The sequence below is a fragment of the Stegodyphus dumicola genome, chromosome 8 (genome assembly GCF_044657685.1).
Source record: "Stegodyphus dumicola isolate Sdum_Otavi_A_Nest chromosome 8, ASM4465768v1".
NCBI lineage: Eukaryota > Metazoa > Arthropoda > Arachnida > Araneae > Eresidae > Stegodyphus > Stegodyphus dumicola.
This window is the reverse complement of record NC_140775.1, coordinates 97,057,139-97,079,798: the sequence shown is the minus strand read 5'-3', so window position 1 is coordinate 97,079,798 and position 22,660 is coordinate 97,057,139. Positions and strand designations below refer to the sequence as shown.

The following is a 22,660-nucleotide window of genomic DNA, read 5'->3' as shown; positions in this document are numbered from 1 at the left end:
GATTTCATTACTTTTTCATAAAATATTCAATACTTCTTACATTTATTAATACAAGATTAAATACTGAACTTGAAAATCAAACCTTCCAGGTGTTATTAAAACCTGGGAAGAAATTTTATAAATAATCCACTGAATCAAACAAATATTGTTGCAGCTCATCCTGATGAAGATTATTTCAAATTATGAAATTAGAAATTGATTTTTTTAAATAGCAATTACAAAAATGACTATTTTCCATCTTCACTATACATATAATAATTCTAAAAATGCTGTAGCTTGGATTTTACATAATTTTAATTTTGCAAAAATCTATTTAATCCCGAATTATTCGACCAATGAGTACATTTAATTCTGTAAGCTTCAAAAAGAAGAAACACATACAATATAATTCATAATAAATTTTTATAACTCCATATTTAAAATTTGCATGATAACTAACTGAAACAAAAAAAATAATTAAAAACAATTACCCCTAAATAAATTGAAGTACCCCTAAATAAATTGAAAACACTGAATTCATTATAATTATCTGACCTCAAAAAAAAAAAAAAAAAAAAAAAAAAAAAAAAAAAAAAAAAAAAAATTACCAAGAAATTTTAATTATTTGGAATGACTATTATGAAAACAAAGAGTCAAAAGCATTTCACTTAAATTAACAAATACAAGATTACATTTAAAAAAACTTACATAAGTTGCACATAAATTACTAAAATAACTAATTTCATTCTTTTTGTTCATAAAATATTCAATACTTCTCACATTTATTAATATAAGATTAAATACTTAACTTGAAAATCAAACCTATAGGTATTAAGAAGTTTTGTAAATAATCCACTGAATCAAATAAATATTGCTGCAGCTCATCCTGATGAAGATTGTTTCAAATTATGAAATTAGAAATTAATTCTTTTAAATAGCAATTGCAAGAAATGCCTATTTTCCACCTTCACTATACATATAATACTCGTAATTCTAAAAATGCTGTATGCTTGGATTTTACATAATTTTAATTTTGCCAAAAATCAACAGTCAATATTTCGACTAATAACCGTCAATTTTGTTGTACAGCATTCTTTGAGCATAACATGACAGGTGATCCACTGTTATTGACGAGTTATTTCTTAGATAGCGCTATTGTTAAGCATATTGAAATAATAACAATAAACAATGTAGATACCTGTTTGTTCAAAATTTTGTCGGCACTGCACAGGAATGTAAATATCGCATCTTTGGTGAACAGTAATCGTGATCTTTGAAATGTGACGAACATATTAGTGCAGTTTTATACAAATCAGTTGGTGATTTATTTAACAAGTCTTGACAGGCGATCCAAACCATCAATTTTGTTGCACAGTATTCTTTGAGCATAACATGACAGGTGATCCACTATTATTGATGAGTTATTTCTTAGATGGCACTATTGTTAAGCATATTGAAATAATAACAGTAAACACTGTAGATACCTGTTTGTTCAAATTTTGTCGGCACTGCACAGGAATGTAAATATCGCATCTTTGGTGAACAGTAATCATGATCTTTGGAGTGTGACGAACTTATTAGTGCAGTTTTATACAAATTAGTTGGTGATATATTTAACAAGTTTTGATTACTGCATGCGGGAGCCCATTGTTTTGATCTATAAAAATGAAAACATTAATTTTATATTTTAAATTTCAATAAATCCATTTTCAGTGTTAGTAGAAAAATAGCAAACTAAAAACATTCCTTATACATTAGTTACACAATCTCGAGAAGGGTTATATATTTTTTAAGAACAAACATTAAATTATAATTTAAGGAAAAATTCATGTACATAATATGATTTATTACATTTCTGACATATTTATACTAATTCTCTATTATTTTGATCTATGAAAACAAAAAAACAATTTTATTTTCTTTAATTAAAAGAACCTCTTTTCAGTGTTATTAGAAATTTAACCTTGTTAAAAAATTCCTTTTACATTAGTAACAAATTCTGAAACGATTGCATTTAATCTAATTTTATTTTGATGTACGAAAACCAATAATTTTGCAGATATTGTGTTAAATTGTAGTTACCGGTCATAGTATCTAGTTACACAATTTAGCATTTCTTTGTACAGTTTTGTTAACAATATGATTAAAAAAGGATAAGGCACCAATAAAAAGTACACATTGTTCGCAAAGTGCATCTTTAAAATGTTTCCTTCCTTATTCACACTAATATGTAGTGGTTCCCTAAAGTGTTCGTACACTTATGTTTCAGTGAAATAGTGCTGTGAGAATTTTTTAATATCTATAAATTTATCTTAGCAAAACTCTATAAAAGTATTATAAGAATACAGTAAAACTTTGGGGGGGGGGAATTAATAATTAAAAAGTAACAAAAAAGTTACCTCACAAAAATCTTCGTGCACTTTAAAGAAATCTGCAGACACTATTACGAAATATTGCAGTTAAATTTCTGTCAGTTTTCGTAGGATATCCTGCAGCATTCAAGCTTGTAATACATAAATTACAAAAATTATCTTCTAAAATATTAGAAGAAAAAAATTTTTTAAAAATTTGGTTTTATTCAAAATCACTTCGAGATATGAGAAAATATTGGGCTTTATAATCAAATTCAATTTCGGGCTACAGCGCATTTTTTACAAATTCTTAAAGTGTATGAACACTTTTGGGAGCAACTGTATCACAGGCACAGTTATCTTGAATATTTACAGAAGAACACTGAACTATTTGTCCATGATGAGGAACACTTAATGGAAAAAAAACAAGCTATTTATTTAAATTATTCCAAATACATGAAATATTTGCTTCTCTATCAAAAATTGAGATATATATATATTATTAATTATCAAAGCTTAGTTTCTTTTAAACTTCGAAATGATTTACCTAATAGGATCCTTAGGAAATCTGAAAAATTTCCTGTCTGGTGTTTTTCGAGACGTTGTCCCACAAACACTACAGCGATACCAGGATTTGGGTTGTTTGCTAAGTAAAAGATAGATTGAGTTAGTCTGTTATTCACTAAACCACATCAAATATTGAGAGAAATCAAAATTATATTTTTATAATAATGAATATAAAATTTTCAAAAATAATCATAAAATACGAAAAATTGTACATAACTATCAATATACTACATTAAAAATAGTCTTCAGTGGCCACTAATATTAACTAAGTTTATAAATTTTCTCAGATAAATTATTTGGTAATCTATAGCATAAATTTAAAGCTGAAGCATAATACAATTTATTAATAAAATTAATTTATGCAATCATACATGCCATTAGCTGCCGCATTATTATAAATGGCAAATTTATTCCTGATCGCTCGTTTTGTCGTAATATTATTATTAGTTGACTTTAAAGCTTAAAACTCAGTAAAAAAATTTGGAAAGAAATAGCAATATGCCTGCAAAAACTATAGTATTCGTTTGCCATATGATTAATTATATAAATTGAGATTCATATGCTAAAATGCAAAGTTAATATATTAAGAATGAAAATCTAGCTGCTGTGTCATACAATGAGACAAAATATTTTTGGAGCTTGGGAATCAAAATTAATGTACTATACAAAATCAATTTTTAAAATCTATGATAGGTTTTCGAATTAAAAAAAGCAAGCTTACCTCACAGAAAGAGAATCGGGTGAATTCCGGTGATCGTCCTTGCGAAACATCCATCTTATGATCAGCTTAAATAACCAGAGAAAAGAACTGAAAAAAACTTTCAATGAACCTCTTCGAACAACGTGGTAAAAGATTGCTAATATGGCTGACGACATGCCGGTTTCTTGCCTGCTATTTCGCACATGCGCAGAAAGGTACGGAGGGTGGATGGATTGCCCCTTTAAAATAAGCTTCAGGGACATACACAGTGTCTCTTCAGTCTGACGGAGCCACATTTGCCTCGGGAAACCTTTACTTCTTCTCCTTACAGATTCTTTGGATTGGGTTCCCTAAACACCCCAGTCGTCCTTTAAAAGGGGGAGTATACAAGGTATTTCTCCCGCCTTCGTGGTGTAATGGTCAGCACACTGAGCCGGTATTTTAGAGGTCCGTGTTCGATTCCCGGCGAAGGCGGTTGCTAATTTTTCATCTCTCCGGCCTCCAAAAAAATCCTAATGTCTCTACAATGTCATGAACCTGGTTTGGGTTTTTCTTAAACGGACGACCTAGCTTTTTAGTTGTTTTCGTGTTTTCCCCATGTATAACATGATTACGAGCTAATTTCCCTCAGAAAATCCCATACGATGACATTCGTTATCATAGGCAGATAGCCTCATGGCTTTGCTGTATTCCCTTAACCTAATCTAACACAGACACACTACTATACTGAGTGGCGGATTCACAACAGAAACTCCAAGATTACTAGGCGATATTTCCTCTATCTTGCTTTGAGGGCCTCAATGAATCGCTTCTTAGGTGTACTGCTGCTGTTATCGGCGGTAAAGGTGGAGCGACGCAGTGTTGAATTTTGTGTATAAGAATTTGTTTTTTTTCAGGTTGTATGTTACATTTGCTTCTAGCAGTACATCAACCCCTAATGAAGATGCGCCGAGAGATGTAAATTTTTAAAAATTTTTTTATATATATTTATTCTTAATTATTTGAACTACCCTTTGTTCGCTCCATTTATTGCATTTTTATTTTTGCATTTTGAAAGCATTTATTGCACTACTGATCTCATTTCTGGACTAGTCGATTTTATTACAATGATTTATTGCTTCAGCTAGCAATTTTTTATTTTATATATTAGCATGCACCAGTTAGAATTGTTTAAAATTCTCTCTCTCTGTACATATATATATATATATATAACTCAGAATATAAAAGTATTTAGATGAAATGTAAAAAGTTATATAAGATTCCTAACCTCATGTAAAACAAATAAAACAAATTTTTAAATAGCAATAAAATGAAAATAAAGACTTTAATAGTTTATATAAAAAAGCGTAGAAGAGCTAATAAAAATATTGATATTCATTTTCGTACGTCATCATCAGGATTTCTATACGAAAAGTAATTTTAACACTCGTTCGTACTCCTGTAGGGCAAATAGTTAACACAACCACATACTTTTTAGAAGATTTCACGGTTCAAATCTTATTGATGGATAGTTCTTCATATTTTACTGCTTTGAAAGCGTAACAGTCTTTATGCAGTATACATATACATTTTCAAAGGCTCATTAATTATCAATTAAGTTTTATTTTTATTTAAGAAACTAAATTTAATACTGCAATAATTCTAAAATTTTTAATTCATCTGTAGAACTCTTATTTTACAATAAAATTTTATGAATTGCAGCACACTATTAAAATTTTCTTGGCATAATTAATTAATAAATTATTGTTATTATTATTATTTTTTATTTACAATAAAATTGAAAAGTCGATTTTAAATAAAGCTATCTTTGTTTGATCTATTCATTAAAGTAATGCATTAACTGATGACGGCAAAAGATCCTTGAACTTGCTCTTGATGTTATCAATGAATGGGAGTGTCCAAGGACAACATTTCAACTTAACAATGTAATGAATAGAAAGTTTATTTTTTTCCCGCCGTGATTCAAAACTGAAGGCACAAGAAACCTTTGTGAAATGCCGCCTCTTTCTAGATGTATCCTAGATATATCATGCAGGTACACAAGAATAGCGGTCATCAGCGAGTCAACGTTGATTGTTTTTAACATCAAAAACTAGTGCGTGCACTTATAATTATTTATAATACGTATATTAACGCATAGATATCTCAATTAGGAGAAAACTATTGCATTTTTCAACGGTTTCTCACTTGTAAAACTTTTTTAAAATGATATAAATTTGGCACATATTTCATTTTACGGCGATCTTAATTCGCTTAATGTAATTATACATTTTGTTGAACTAAATCACTTCTATTTATCTTATAATCTTATTAATTGTAACTTATGATCTTACATTTAATTCTTCTCACAAATAGTTTTAATTCTTAATGGTGAAATTGCGTTTAAATCTATATCTTAAAAGTTTTTATTTCAAAAATTCTTATTCTGCTATACAGATAGTAAACAAAAGATTTTAAAAATTACCGGAGAGGAAAATTTCTGGCTAATCTTATAGTATGGTAACAGGTAGTTTGGCGACATTTTGGTAAGGCGATAAAGGTTACTAGCTGGGACTACTTTTTAAGTGAAAATAGGTCGATGTGTACATAGATAAAGTTAAGAGTGTGCGCAGTGCCATTTTCGTGCGATTCTGGGATTTTTTTTTAGTGAAAAATAGTCGACTTGTACGTGGATACCGTGTATGTGTAATTCTTAAAAATGCGGCAAGCAGTTTGCGATTCTGCACTTTCTCCCAATTTCGCATCTAATCTTCGTCATGTTTAAGCATTTTTGTTCCATAAAAGTTCTAGTATAAGCGTAATTCGGCTAGCAGATTGTTGGAAAAAAATGTTGAGTTAAAAAAAAAATGCCTTTATTTGTAAAAATAAAATAGCGTTCAAAAAAAAAAAAAAAAAAAAAAAAAAAAAAAAAAAAAAAAAAAAAACTAGCAGGTTGTTGTAGCAGTGTTGGTCGCCAAATTACCATAATGGGAAGTTTCACCAAATTTCTTTCTAGTAAAATAAATTAATGACATACAATAATTTTTGAAACAAAAATGTTAAGTAAATATAAAATTAAGAATTGGTATTAATGAATTAAATTGGTAGCGTACCAGTCTCAGGGAAACCTATTACCAAATGTTTCAATGGATGAGAGATCTGGAGACATGCGGTCGTGCATTATTTTATAGAAGGATGGTGTTCCGCTAGCCTCGAAAATAGGGCTTTGGCCACGAGCCTTAATATACTAGAAATGTAACGACGACTATCCATATTACCGGCTAGGAGAATAAGAGGTGACCGGGAATGCTTACCTAGTGGCACCCCCTGACAGCATGGAAGGTTCTGGTTCAGTAGGACGATGACGAATGCAAGCTAGTTCTTTCTCCTCAGTGCCTCTACACACGTATACACCAACCACGTTGTACGCAGAACCAAGATTCGTGTAAAAAGTAGATGTGGTGTCATTCCTGTGTTCAGTACTGTTATACTCCGCACCGCTGCATAGGCGCATCTGTCTCAGCTGCAATGCCAAGGGAAGCCACAACAATGATCGCCGTGCTGACAGTCCATGGTTCTGTAAAGCAGCAGATGTCATCACACTGTCCTTTCCCGCAGTTGTCGCCCTGCACATGAGCTGAGTTACTAACACAGGCTTCGAGACACTACTGTACTAGCCCGGAAGGCCGAGAGAACAACATGTCTTTTCAAGCGCGGTGGCGCGAAGCAGCTGAAATCCTTAAAGCTAAAAACCTTCATGGACTCATAGATTCCATATTCACCTGACAATTTTGGGATCCCGAATAACATGAGCAGCAATGCCAAAGAACGATAAATCGCAATTCCCATAGGTCACGATCCTGCCGAGGTCGAATTTCGATACATACTGATAGAAGTTTATCCTTGTTATACAAGGCTTAGCACTACCTTAAATAATCAACATTCAAATGCTGTTTTGAAATAAGAAACCCGTTGTGCTATCTTTTCATTTATACACAATATAAATGACGTTATTCATTCCTGCTTTGTGCGCATGCGTTGGAATTTTAATCATTTGGATATTCTAGCACGTGGTATCTTCCATACAAATTTGACTTCGGGCCTTCAAGGCGTAGCAATTTTAACGGCCAACAGCGTACATAAAAATTAATTCTTACATACTTTGTCATTTCAGAGTCTAACAGTCTATTGACATTTAGATGCAATAATCCCCATCATTTTCTTGAAATCTGTTTGCAAATATTTTTAAATAATTTTGTTTTCGACGATGATGTTTTATACCATGATTGTTTTAGAACTGCAGTGTTAATTAACTTCTTGCTTTCTTTTTTTAAACGACGTTTCTTCCTTGCGTTGTTTTCTCCGGGACATTTTTGTCCGCCATATATTTGTCGCGATGTTTTCGGCGGATACCTTGTGAGGTCATAGTTGATTTTGTGTGTTCCTGCTTTAAGGGTGGAAAGGAAAACCTACCGGTACCGCTCAGACTAAAATCTGATGAAAAAAACGTTCGTCATAATATAGATTTAGTTGACAAAGTCCTTTCCTCTTCCCAGCTCCTATTTAAGTGAGAGAGAATAAAAAAATTAAAAAAAAATAAATAAATAATACTGGGTTTCCCGGTATGTGCTCTCATGGTGGTATGACAGCAAACCCAGCAAGCAAAGGGAAGATTCACGGTTCGAATCTCAGTTAGGCTATAGTCGAACTTTCATGTTTCCTGGCTTTAAAAACTCTTAATAATTTCAACACTGGCACGCAAACTAAAATGTGTGAAACTAAAACTAATAATTCATCAGCATCTGTTGGTGGTTCAGCTGGATATCATGCCTTTCATTATGCGTCTCTCAAATGAGAGAAAATGTACGTAATTACCATATTCTTGGATTGCTCGAAATCTAGAATACTTTACAATAAAGCGTGCAGTTAACATAACTCACTTAATGAGTGCCCTAACTTCATTCTACCATTTTCTTTCTCATTATGTTCCTTATTAGCTTCTAAAAAGATACCTCTTTGAAGTTGGCTTCTTATAGCAGAATGATATGCGTAGACATGAAGATAAGATCTTAAAACCTATGCTCTTCAAATCTACTTTCGGTCGGGGGTTGATGTTATATTTAACTTGCTAAATATTTTTATACATGAAAAATTATTAGAACATTATTTAATGACTTCAGTGGGACTAAAAGCTAGAAAAAAGAATTAAAATTGCCTAATATTAATGAAAAACGTGAACTTACTTTTATGAAATCAGTTTAGTTTGAAAAGGGGCCGAAAGAAGCATAAAATTCTTGATAGGAGTCAATATAAACAGAAGGATAGGAAACCTTGATTTAGAACTTTCTGCTCAATTGCGTCGACATTAAAACTAATCATTTACTTCAAACATCTATTTTTCCTTTTAAGATAACAGGCTCTGAAGTAAGTTCTTTCATCGTAAGAAAGAGAGTTCATAAATCAACTGTTGCAAATATCTGCAATCTTCTACAGTTATCAATACAATATTTCAAAGTGTTTATTTTATATGGCTTGCATCAAAAGCGTGGGCTTACTCATTCAACAACAGAAAGACTTCACTAGTGTAACAGCTGCTGTCTATTAATAAAATCGAAAAAGAATTAAAGGAAATAGAAAAAGACTTTAAAATTTTTTTCTGATAAGAAGACATTAAATACTTAAGTGGAATTTAAAATCTTTTTACAGCTAACTAATGCAACATAATTTTGCATTTACTATAAGAAAAAAATGTAGTTTTAAAAACAATAGTTGAGAAGAAAATCTTTTTTTATATACAAATATTTTATTATTAGCAGAAAATTTGCCTTATTTTTCTGCTATATAGGATACATATATTTCTGTTATAAATAGACAGGATAGAATGAGAAAGATTATAAAATTCTTTGAGGGATCCTTTTAATGAAATAAGCTGCAGCGGAAAGTGCACTTTTCCTCGCCTGTAGATTTTGCTTAGAAATAAAATATAAAGTAATCTGGTATGTTTTCATAAAAATTAAGTAAGTAAATCTTTTATCCTAAATTAAGTGATTAATTGTGATCATGTAATTCGTAGCCTACTACATATAAGAGCTTCTCACCTAACAGAGTATTGGCCAATGGCTAGAGTACCGACTTATAGAGCAAACAATACAGAGCAAACGTTACAGAGCAAACAATATAACATAGATAAAAATGCAGTAAAAAGTTTTTTCTAAGGTTTTTCAGATTTATGCAATACTGAATATATAGAACATTTGTCAGTGCCAAAGAGAATTACTACGTTATTTAGTTGCGATACGTTATTACTACGTTATTTACTACTATATATTCTCTATAAAATCTATTCAAACACTTATCACTAAGCTGTAACCTCCGTCAACTTTTATGTTCAACATCCAGCCGATAATTTCAATTGGCTTCTAAAATTTTGTAAACAGCACCTATTCAGATTCATTCTAATTGAATCCGATTTTGCAGTAGATTTCTGATAAGCAGTTACGTTAGCAAAACCTCTTTTCTTTCACATTGCCGTCCAAAGTTTAAGCAGAGAGCTTTAGAATGATGAAGCTCTGATAACGTGCATGCTCATAAGCACTTTCTCTTCAGGAAAGTCATGATAAACAACTAAATTTTATACCTTAATTATTATACGTGGTAAATTATAAAGATTTTATTGTCTGATTAACTTAGCACCATTCGCTCAGATTTGATGAAAACGGGACGGACAAACTCCGAAACAACAAGACAGATAAATGAAGTTAATTGCGGGATGTTCCGGAATGTCCAGCAGGCTATATTCCTTAGTTTTTTAGCAGTTTGCAGTTTCAAAAAGAGCTATTCAAGTTAAAAAAAAAAAAAAAAAAAAAAAAAACAGCTCGATTACGTTGGGCAAGAGATCTATGTTATATGGAGTAGACAGCAGTGATACTCAGTAAGTAGAGTCACATAGGATTGCAGGTGCTGTCTGTATCGTTACATCGTATAACGATATAAAATAAACACCCTACCCCCAAAAATTATTATGTCAATTAAGCAGAAAAGTAGCTCCTCTAGAGGTGAAATAAAGAAGTTAGAAAAAGTAACCCAGAAAACATATTGGATAAAAGTTTGTGTTAGTAAAAAAATGATTCACAGCTTCAAAAATGCTTTTAGAAAAGATAATTAAACTATCAGTTTATTTCTTCTGCCTTGCTGATCTATATTTCAAGTTTGGATATTGAATGTTGTTACTGTAACAAGTCCTTCTGATCTGAACCTAGTCTAGATCAAGCCCACGAATTCATCGTGACTGTAAGAGAACGGGTTGTGTCTGTCTTTAAGAAAGACCTCTGTTACTTCGTGGGTGACAGAATAAGTTTGACAAACTACATTACAGTGTTGACGAAGAACGGCCTGGAGAACGGTTTTAAGGTTTCCCAAACTTTCTCCGACCACCACCATTTGAGAAGACTTTCGCCTCCATGATATTTTAAATTTTCCCATGTCTCAGACACATTATACTATACATTTATAAATATCCATGACTTCTCCAGAGTTCAAACCAGCCGGCCGACCCCGTATTAACATACCTTACTCGTGCGAGGGTATCGACGTAAAACCACATACTAACACTTTGCTACATACATACACACACTATTGCTAGATGGCCACAGAACACGAAAATGGCATCGAGGCTCTGAAAGATACAAGAAAGAAATACAAGAAAGATACTAGAAAGTTTATTAATTATTATAAAGCCGAGACATTTCATTTCTGCTGCTGTCGCTTTCTAGCTGCTGGTATTCGATTATCACTGACTCTTTATCTGCCATTTTTATATAACTTTTTCTGTTCAGCTGAGTATCATTTCATATGAAAAAACAACAGTTGTAAATGAACTAATTTTCTCATCAATTCACTTTAAGGGGCATTACAGTCTTATTTATCTGACTGCAAAAGATCACGTCTCCTTTAAATATGTTATACCTTTCTTCAGCGGCGCTACCATTATCTCCTTCAAATGTTACTGGGAGCACACGGGCTTTCCTAAAACCTGTATGATGCAATTATTGACAATGACAGTTATGTTCAGTTTCCTTAAAAAAATTAATTTTAGTTAAAACTACATCTATTCTATGATTCGTATAAAATAAATGCTAAGTTGCTTATATACAAGCTAGTGTACTTAATGTAATCATTGCTTCATTTTCATGATTTTAAGTTTAAAACCTACTGTAAAATAAATGCTTACTTCTTTTTCGAGAGTTGATTTTGAGATTTTTTATATGTTTTAAAAATATTTGTTTCTTTCAAGGTATTTTCTCCCTCCTTTCCGCATGCTTTCGTGATATAACTGGAAGCACGCTTGACGCGGATTTGGGAGGTCCGGAGTTCGAATTCCGACGAGGGCATTGCGCATTTTGTATGCCTCCAGCATAAAAGAAAAGAAAAAAAAAAAAAAAAAAAAAAAAGATTCCAGATTTTAAATTACGTCCAAATGGTTTTTTTAACACTTTTATCTGTTAGCTTTATTTATTAAATATCAAGTTCTTCGCACTTAAAGCATAAAATTCAGTTCAAGAGCGAATATTGCAGAATAGTTTTAAATTGAGAATATCTTTAGAATTTCCGATACAGAGTCTCGCGCGTTGGATATAAAAATGTTTTTTCTGTACAACGTTGCCATTGTTCCCTTTGAAATCCTTGAGTTTGTTAATCAAAAATTCGTAAAAGATTTACAAAATATGAAATCGATAATAAAATAAATTCCAAATTTCAAATTTGATCTTTTACATGCCCATGTTCGCAGTAGGATTATGTAATTCAAAATTCGATGGCTCTATGTACCGTTGTTTTATCACAATGCGAGAAATATGCATACATTTATGTAGATTTTTCATTATTTAAATTTTTCAAATATAATGTAGGAACATTTGGTGGCAACAGTTTGAAAAGTGAAACGGACATTTATAGTGAACCAACGCAAAATCGAAAAAAAAAAAAAAAAAAACTAATGACTCTACAAGTTTACGTATTTTATAGCCCAAAGGGCGTTCGCTCAGAAGGGCTATTAATTTCGTTTTGGCATTTTGGGCTGACAACTTTAAATATCCATTTCACTTTTCAAATTGCTGCCATCAAATATTATGGCCCTATGTTATATTTAAAGAAATTAAATAGTGAAGAATCTGCATAAATGTATGTATGTTTCTCTCATTCTGATAAAGCAACGGTACCTTGAGCCATCAAATTTTGAATAACACAATCCTCCACCTAATATGGGCATCTGGAAGCCCAAATTTGGAATGTGGAATTTATTTTATGACCTATTTAATATTTTGTAAAACTTTAACGAATCTTCGATTAACAAACTCAACGATTTCGAAGCGAGCAATGGCAACACTGTACGAAAAAAAATTATTTCCAGCGCTCGAGACTGTGTATCGGAAATTCTAAAGACATGTTTATTTTAAAATTATTTTGAGTATTGCTGTTGAGATGAATTTATGATTTAAGTGCGAAGAAAGTGATAGTTAATAAATAAATAATAGTAACATATAAAACAATAACACTTGCTCTAAATAAATAATAATAAACACTTGCTTTAAATCAAGTGTTTTTGAATAAGTTCTTTTTCCAGTATGCTATTTTTTAAGTTCTCTATGCAACGTGCTATCAAAATAAGAATAGAGCAAGCTTTCAGTAATGAACGTTTTTAAAGACTTGCGTATAATGTCAACATGATTATGTGAAGAAATCATAATCGAAAGAATAAAAATATAAATAATTTTTTGGATTTCCTTGCGCTACAATGCATCCAAGCATTAAAAAGCAAATTTGCAACTGAAAAGAAAGTTCAATAGGTTTTTAAATGTTTCTTTTTCTTTCATTTCTAAGCATTGTTAAGAATGGAATAGATTAATATGTTTACAGTAAAACGGGGAAGGTTATCTGCTTAAGAGTCAACGTGGAGAAGGTTTCGAGGAAACTGCTTCGTATTCATTTTACATAGCGAAGTCTTCGTAAACTCCCAAGCAGCCGGCCCGTTCGCTGAAATTTGAACACCACGTCGAACTCCAGTGTGCAGCGATTAATTGATGAAACACATTCCAAAAAATAACGAACTCATTCCGTATAAATTTATTTCGTAATGTAAGATAGGGTTTTCATATATGTAATGTATAATGTTAAAAAACGTTTCATCAGGCGAATGAAGTAATGTGTATAAAACAATTTATATAAATTATAAATTACACTTATTATAACTATTTCCAAAATCCTGATACATTTTTAATAAGCACATATATTGTTCTAACATTTTTTTATTTGTTACAATGATAACTGAAATCAACAAATTTAAATGTTGCCTCATAAACAAAAATAAACCCTTATAAACTAAAGCTGACCCTCCTGAACACAAAAATAACGGTAAAATGTTTATAAAATGTAACATATTTTTGTGACAGGAGTTAGATAGATACCAGCAAATGAGAGTAAATATTATAATTTTGTTAATGCATATTTCTAGTAACACCACCAATATAAAATTAGTAATGCAACAAACTTAACTAAAATCTGGGAAGATGAAAAATCTTCTTTCAGCAGTTTTACCCATACCCTTAAGAAAAATTTTTATTAGGCCTTATGTACAGGTGGCAGCATCCACTCTTTCGAAGTCGTTCCTATGAGGATAAAATGGTGAAATGTCAAGGAGAACGTACATTTGAGGCGTTCTTCGAGAAGTTTCTTGTCGAAAATTACTTTGCTTTATTATCTTTCGGAATAATATGATTATTATGCGTGCATATATGTGCGTGTTAGCAGAACAATGCGATAAATTTCAAAACAGGAGCTTCATCCACCTGAATACTTATTTTTATCTTAACAATCATTAAAAATGTACATGAAACTTTCCATATACTTATTGATGACAACGAATGCTTAGTTTTTAAATCAAATAATTTTTAATTAAATCCGCATGCATTATTTTCGTAGCGATAAAAATCGATTGATAACTGATATTCTCCATGATTTGTGAGTCATTTGAAAGTTTGCTTCACTACAAATAAAGCAAAATTCGATTCACTACTATAGGATCGTCGTTCGTGCCTTTGCAAGCAATTACGTGAATATATTTGATTTCGGTAAAAATACTTCTTGTGAAAGGGGTTTAATGATTTACTATGAAATGGAGAGTGAGAGAACATTTTCGTGTTCATATATTTCAACACGAAATAAAAATTGACTTTAGATGATTATTTTCACCTTTGAGGCAAATCTTTTTAACAACGTTAAGCGGTTGTAGTTTTAATTTGAAAAACGATTAAAGGTCCTATGGCACAAGGATTGGAAACTGCGCATAGGATTACTAATTTGCTAACTACCATGGATGGATGATTAATGCAATGACAGAGATATAAGAAAAATGTAGAAGAAGCTATAGACAGGAGCATCTATAAAGCCAGACTCCCCAAAACATTACCTGATTATTAGATATCTGATAGCTAAACCTATTTAACATTCATGCTACATCTCCTTAAGCACATCAGTTTTCGCTTTCAATATTTCATAATTTTAATTTTGAAATTTACGATTGTAATCCCACTATTATGTCATTACAGTATTTTCATACACAGAGAAGAAGTAATAAACGAAACGTAGTCAGATTATCATGGATAAGCACCTTCAGAAGTGATTTAGAATGATTATTTGGGCGTAAAAATGGTAATGCTACTCTCATTTCGCGATCCAGGTTTAAAAATCTGGATTGTTTTTTCGCTTTTTTATTGGTCAAAGACGAAAATCCGTACTCGTACAAATGGGATATGGAAAATTATAGCAACATACTGATTTTTTTTTATGATATAGTCGGATATTCTTCTTGATGATTAATCTGGAACAAATTAATTGATTCTTCTGAATGCTTTGAAATTAAATCTAGGTTATTACATGAAATTAATTATTCCTCTGTTTTTGAAGTTAATTCATGCGCATGTGTTTACTGCAAATGGATTTGGAAATCTATCAAAATACTCTTATAAATAAGTTAGAAAGTAATAAACAATATTTTGCTCAGTATTGTTGAATAGTCAATAAATATTTTATGAATTATTTTATAACAGTCTTTTAGAAATGATTCAGAATTTTCTTATTGTGCTTTATTCTTACATAAAATAATTTTTGACACAAAAGAGCCTTAGCCCGAATAAGCTATTAATCTCGGAACGGGATTTTGCGTAATCTACTGTAAACGTCTATATCACTTTTCAAACTGTTGCCACTAAATATTATCTCCTTGTATTATTTTTAGAGAAATTAAATAACGAAAAATCTGCACATATGTATGTATGTTCCTTGCACTATGAAGAAAACGACGGTACCGAAAGCCAACAAATTTTGAATAACGTATACCCTAATATGTCCATCTGAAAGCCTAAATTTTGAACTTCGAATTTTATATTTCATATTTTCTAAAACTTTAATAAATTCAAAGATCTGTAAGCGAGTAGTCGATACTGTACGGAATAAAATATTTTTATTTTCAGCGGGCGAGACTGTCTACTGGAAATTCTAAACTATGCAGTTTCTAAATTTTTTTTTTTTTTGTGTGTGTGTGTGTGTGTTGAATTAAGTTTTATATGGCGTATCTGGAAAGAAAGGATATTTAATAAATAACGTTAATACACAAACAATTAATAAAAAAATTCAAAAAAAGGTTTTGCAAACCCTCTTACTAAGAAAACTGAATATTGATACGATAAACTGAGAAAAGTCTGAAAAAAATAGAAAAATGTCGTGGCAGCACTTAACACCGCATCGGGAATTCGAGACATACGCTGCTGCGCTGCTTATAAAATTTTTATAATATTTATAAATAGTTGTATACGGAGCAAATGTAAGGAAAATGATGCTTAATAATAAAGACAAAAAGAAATGGGTTAGCAGAGTGAGTGCAACAGCAGATTGGCAGACTGCGAGCTCAGGGAGGAGCATAAAAAAAATCTCAACAACCCTTTTTCGGCGACCTTTCTAATCTAAATTCATTCAGATTTTCTTTTTATTTGAAATCATTAACAATTTATCAGTTGAGGTTAAAATATTTTCTTTCTGTTCTTACATACTATCCTATTTCTCCGACATCGCTTATTCACAGTATTGTCTCGTAAAAAAAAGATGCATGAAAAATTATACGTGCAAACGTAAAAGAAAAACAGTTTTGTATTGCACGAGAATAGTCACACTATATATAAGTGCGTATAAAATAATTTTTGTTGTATGCATTCGTAAAATTTGGTGGCACACTACAATAAGTTCGCGGCACACTAAAATGTCGCAGCACAGTGGTTGAGAATCTCTGCTTTATGTTTTAGGAAAAAACTGGTGCCTGAAGAACCTCACATTAAGAAAAGCTGCATGTTGTTAAAAGGCTGATTTTCCTAGAAAGGGCATGTGCTAACATGTCTTATTTCGCAGCGATGGCTACTATTTCTTTATGTGTAATCATGTTTTTGTTTTAGAATGTGTTTCCATTATTCATAACTAAACAAAGCGATAAGAATTTGACTGTGTCCTAAATGTGCTTAGCGATAAATCTTAAGTTTGGAGAAGAAAATGTAAAAATTAAACTACACTTTTTCAGAATGTCACTTGCGAGGTGGATTTATGAACCACTTACACCACGAGAGCAGGTATGAAGAAATGCATTAATTCTTTAGAATCTCCCTTTCCTCTAAAGACGGCTTTTGAAAGGCTCGAGAGCCAGCTGAGCATTCAAAATAATAACTCATGCGTACATAACATTTTAGTTTGAAGCGAGGCTCATAGTTTCGGGGTATGGGCAATGAAAATTGAGCTTTCACCGCGATTCAAACTATTGATCTTTCACTCGATAACTGGTGGAAATGCAACTGCTTATACTAAGGCAGCATGCATGAAGCTATGTGAAAATTCCTCATACATTGGCAGATTACGAAAGTAAATTTTCTTTGGAACTAAATGAACAGAACATTTCAGGATTTGCTTGTTTTTCCTATGCAGTTTCAATGCTCTCGTAAGTACTGAAGTGCTTTTAATACTTTTGTAATATATAATTTCGGATTGAATTCCTAGTGCTACAATGTTTTATGATAATTACAGGAGTCATTACGAGTACAAAAGCAATACAAAAACTTCTGCTATGTCTATGTATTTGGAAGAATTTCAATTTCATGCCAGATACCAATATACCCATTACATCAGATTAGCTAGATTGCATTTATGTGATATGTAATGGAAAATATATTCAAGCTTATTAGTTTTTTCCCTTGACTAATAAATCTAATGACTAATAATCTAAATTTTGTTCCGAAGTCTTACTGACGATACACTCCGATTGATATCTTTAATCCTTCTTACCAGTTTCTCTGACTTAATTCTTTTCGTACTACTTAACATATTCTTCTTAAGGATTTTAACATTTTAGGAATTGGGAGAAAAGATAGTTTTCGGTAGTCACAGATGACAAAACGTTTCTTCGAACATTTAATCTTCCACCCTCTCCTAGGATTTTTTCTTGTTACTCGCTAAATTTCCTATTAGTTTTACCTGAAGACTTATGAGATAATAACTGGTATTCTCTGCTCAAGTGAACATTCTGCGCAGTGAAGCGGGATAAGTCCTTATCATTTTCCTTATTACAGGATTAAAAAAGCTTACAAGTTTGGTTAAGACTTCATGCTTTCTTGGAAAAAAAGGGTTTGGATGCTGGCAATGTTGCTAAAGATTTTCTTTACAATAGCGTATTTAAATTGCGCATTTTTTTAATGACCCAATGTCATAGTTTTTATGCATTCATTTCTTCCAGAGATTTAGCATACTCAAAAAGTTAGAAGACAGAAGTTAGTACAGCGAAGAAAATGCTTATGATTTAAATGTCTACTAGCGCGTAAATAAAAGAAAATAAAGACTTTAATTCTGAATGTATAAGTGGAAAAATAGGAGAACTCAAACTACCGGGACTCCTGCTTGTTTTTCTGTCTGGATATTGTAAACCTAGACTTGTTATTGATTTGTTTACTTATAAGAAAATATTCATCAGTTAGCTTACAAAATTATAGGATGTACTTATGTTACGGCAGAAAACATTTACTGCACTATGTATTAAATATGTATTCATTGCAACTTTTACGAGAAAAAAAATTCAATTTACAAAGTGTACAGTATGTATAACAGTATATTTTTATTATATAGAAAATAATAATCTCTTCTAACATTGTTAGAAAACGTTCTTATACGAAATATTTACGCTTCTCATTTCTACCAAGATATTTGCTACCAAGATATTTTCCAGGCTAACCAGTTATTGTTTCCAACATTTAAGGTGGCTTTGGAATATTTGCAAATGGCTGCTTCTTCTATATTATAATTGACAAAAACTATATTAGTTTTTAACTAGATGAACATGAAAAAATGCGAATTATCGAAGGCTATACTTGTGCAGTATGAAAAATCGCAGTATATGAGAATGAACAAAATGTTTTCCGACTACGGCTTTTTTATTTCGTTCTTCCTATTCTCAATATAACAAGATATACTTAAATATTCTTGAGACAGGTAATTTTCACTGAAATTATTTGCTTAATTTAAAACGAATCTTTCTTACGCTATCTTCTTGTTAAGGTTAACTGTAAATTAGTGATCGGAAAAGCAGGATAACAGTAAAAACTCTAAAGTGTATAGATACCACATTGACTTTCTTCCACGGCCTATTAAACTATATACATTTTTGGTGCGCTTTATTTAAACTTATTTCCTAGAATTATTCTAATTCAATTAAACCATTCCTCAACGCAAGTTGAAAATAACATCAAATACTGCAAATTTTGAATTTAAATATCTTGATCAATTTTTGTCGGACGGAAGTCAAATTTTGTTATAATTTTATTTTTTCATAACGAGCATAAAACTCTATAGAAACTGGAAGACCCCATTCAAAATTAGATTTCGTTATTTGTTAAAAATAATTTTTTTAAATTTGCCGAAACATGAATATTTTCGTCATTTAAAACTCTTCTGTAATTGGAAGTATATGACTAAGACAAATGATTGAAAAAATAAATGCTGGGGAAGGGGTGGGTATTTATATACTTCTAGTATTGTAAATTACAATAAAAAAGAGAGATGCACAACTAGATGTCATAACAATTCCATTTACAAAATTTCAATGTTCTACGCCTTAACGTGCATATGTCACGAAAGAAATCTATTTTCAATCCATTTTACAATGCGTTTCGGGAAAAATGGATTCGGGAACAGTCAGAATGGATATTGCTGTTGAATATGATACCCCCAATTTTTCGCCATTATAATACTTCCTTTACTTCGTACCAAGGAAGTAGAAAATCTATTCCTTAATTTGAATTTACAGCTGTTTTTGTATTGAATGTTATGAAGCTATTTAAACCACACTTTAATTTTTTTTCTATTTCGCATTTTAAAATTTTGCTTAGCTATTTGATTTCAAATGAACATTGCTAATAGTGCTAGTAGTAGAAGCATTTTATTTTACATAGTCAAACAGTTATGCTACTATTCTTTTATAAAATTTCTTACGTATTTTAATAGAACTTACAATAAATGTCTTGAAATAAGGGAAAAATAGAACGTTTGTTTTATTTGATATAAAAACCATATTCTAATTTAAGCGTCTGTGTTTTTTCTTAATCGTTGGTTCGTCTAAACTGAGGAGAAAATTCTGAAATCTAAGCATCAACTTCAACTCTAAAACTATCAAGTTTTCTCATATCATTATAATGAAAACCATCATTTTACAAATCTTTTGCATCTAATTGCTTAGCTACTAGATATATTAAAAATACCCTCTTTATACCGATGCAATTAAATTTACGATAAAATATATTGGGACTGAAAATATCGATATGTTGAAAATAAATTTGATACACTTATATTATATTATATTATTATTTAGCTTACATTATAGTCCTTACTTAGTCTACTGCTTAGTAGATTACAGAGGCAAACCATTTAATTCAAAGATGTTTAGAAACAAAAAATTGCATTACAAAGCTCATTTTTATAACTTATCAACAATTTTATTGTAAAAGCAGTATGATTATGTAGGTACTTACCATGATGCAGCTGAAAGTCTACCCTGTTTACGAAGACAGCTAAATTATGCTTCATTTAAAGAACTCTCCAAAGAGTGAAATAAAATTACCAGCTGAATTGTATGGATGAACTACAGTAACAGAAATCAAATGTATTTCATTCCTGAAGTGGCTAGACAATAGCTCATAAAAGGTATTGAGGTTACCACTCTTTTTGAAACACATAGTATTTTTGGAATGGTATTAAGTTCTGATTGTAAAATACGTTTCTCTTTTCCACTATATATTTCTCTGAACCAAGCAAGATCATCTTGTGTTTGTCTTTCAGCCGCGACACATAAAACTGTATATGGTGAGTTCCATGACAATAATCCAAAGGAAGGGAAAAAATTTTAATGGGATGTAGTTGAATCATTGCACAGGCAGAGTCACCCACAGAGATGAAGAGATTAAGAAGAAATGACCAAAGGGTTTAGCAATGCTTTGGTTTTCATATCAAGACTTAGAAATTTGTTTCCGTTTTGGAGAAAAGAGAATTACTTACACCCCAAAGCATTAGAAGAGCATACTCGGATGCAACAGTTTCATCTAAAATACCTTAGGGTTTTAAAAAGAGAACCTTATGATGATGCAGAAACTAATAAGGAGAAAACCAAGAGAAGGGTTGCCTATGAGAAGAGTACTGCAATTATTTTACCAAAGTAGCGTAACAAGATCTGCAATAAAGATTGTATTGAGTAAATCCAACGTAATTCTTGTTTACTCAAGCACTCTCCAGGGGTTCTTCCTTATCATCGAAGGATATTTAAATTAGACATTCACATACTATAAGACTCAATCTTGAGAAACCTAAAAGAGACACCTTCGTAACTTGATAATCATCTTCAAAGCTTTCAAGCCTAAATGATGAAGTTTGTGTTTCAGTTGAAAGAAAATTGACTTTTAAGAAAACTGATTTTGAATTACAACGAAGGAACTTTTAAAAAGGAGTATGGGTGGTAATAATATTTAGCATATACCCCCCTCCAGTAAATTTTGTTTTGAATATAAATCTTTCATAATAAGGAAAGGAATAATATAGCTATTAGAGTATAGACCACTAGCCTCAAAAGTAGGATGCAGAGATAATTTACTGACATACTAAGATTACTTGCAATAGATAGAAATACATTTAAGTTTTAATATAATGTGCATTAAAGAAGATGTAAATTGTACAGAATCTTAAAAAAATCATATTATAGACAAGGCCAAAAATCGTTTCTGAAGAGCATATGATTCCTTGTCCCCTTAAAATATCTTGCATCGTTACAAGCATTAATGTTACTTCTGAAATATAAATTGAATTAAGACACGTTTTTTAAAAAAATCATCCTCATTTTTACTTTCTAAATTGCATTATATGTATAATATAACTGTACGGATTGCAAAATTTCAAATGAATCCCCCTGCTTTATTCTTTAAATAAGGACCAACTCTGTTAGTTGATTCTGTGCAGCTTCAGCTGGTTACTTTAATTTAGTATTAGACTGGTTTAATATTTTCTATTTTGAGTTAAAGCCCAAATGGATGCTTATTGTCAGCCCAAAAAGGAGCCATCTGTTAACTTTTTTTGAGTTCGAATAAAAGGTTCTTCAATATTCTAGCTCTCAAGGAACTCTAATTTAGCTACGATATTGCAACATCATAATTTAATTTTTTTAGTAGCGAGCGTAAAAGAAAAAAGACGAAGATTATTCAGTCAAGATGGTGATCGTGGGGCTGGTGGAATGATTATTGTATTTGTGAAATTCATTACGCAGTTAAAAGTATGTAGTACAGAAGAACTGATGCATATTCTTACTCTGTGCAATGATTGAAAAAAGGTGGAATCTATGCAAAATTGGACGCACTGGTGTTAGCAAAAACTGATTAATAGCATTAAACTACGAATAAATGTATTTACTAAATGATTTATAAGGTATTTCTTCCTCCTTCGTAACGTGCCTTTGTGGTGTAGTGGT

The 22,660-nt window shown here is 31.2% G+C and overlaps 2 protein-coding genes across 3 annotated transcripts in view; both read right to left on the bottom strand.

Annotated features, from left to right (window-relative positions):
* LOC118199817 (uncharacterized) overlaps positions 1-21,261 on the bottom strand; it is a 458,327-nt gene extending 437,066 nt beyond the window's left edge. The window contains exon 1 of one of the 2 annotated variants that reach the window (XR_015042679.1): positions 20,682-21,261. The gene's annotated coding sequence lies outside the window, so the exon portion shown is untranslated. The remainder of the gene's footprint in view (positions 1-20,681) is intronic. The other variant, XR_015042642.1, reaches the window with a different exon arrangement.
* LOC146995908 (uncharacterized) lies at positions 1,408-4,126 on the bottom strand. Its single transcript, XM_085822153.1, has 3 exons — positions 3,619-4,126; positions 2,878-2,976; positions 1,408-1,636 (listed from the first exon to the last, which is right to left on the bottom strand). The coding sequence occupies exons 1-3, from the start codon at positions 3,891-3,893 to the stop codon at positions 1,408-1,410; spliced, it is 603 nt and encodes a 200-aa protein (XP_085678279.1). The 5' UTR covers positions 3,894-4,126.
* Positions 21,262-22,660: the final 1,399 nt, after the last annotated feature.

Excerpts from the sequence above, each read along its gene's own strand:
- LOC146995908 (XM_085822153.1), bottom strand. The coding sequence starts at position 3,893 with ATGTGGCTCCGTCAGACTGAAGAGACACTGTGTATGTCCCTGAAGCTT. Across the intron at positions 2,977-3,618 it reads CCCGATTCTCTTTCTGTGAG|CAAACAACCCAAATCCTGGT; the intron begins GTAAGCTTGCTT and ends TCTTTTACTTAG. Across the intron at positions 1,637-2,877 it reads TTTCCTAAGGATCCTATTAG|ATCAAAACAATGGGCTCCCG; the intron begins GTAAATCATTTC and ends TCATTTTTATAG.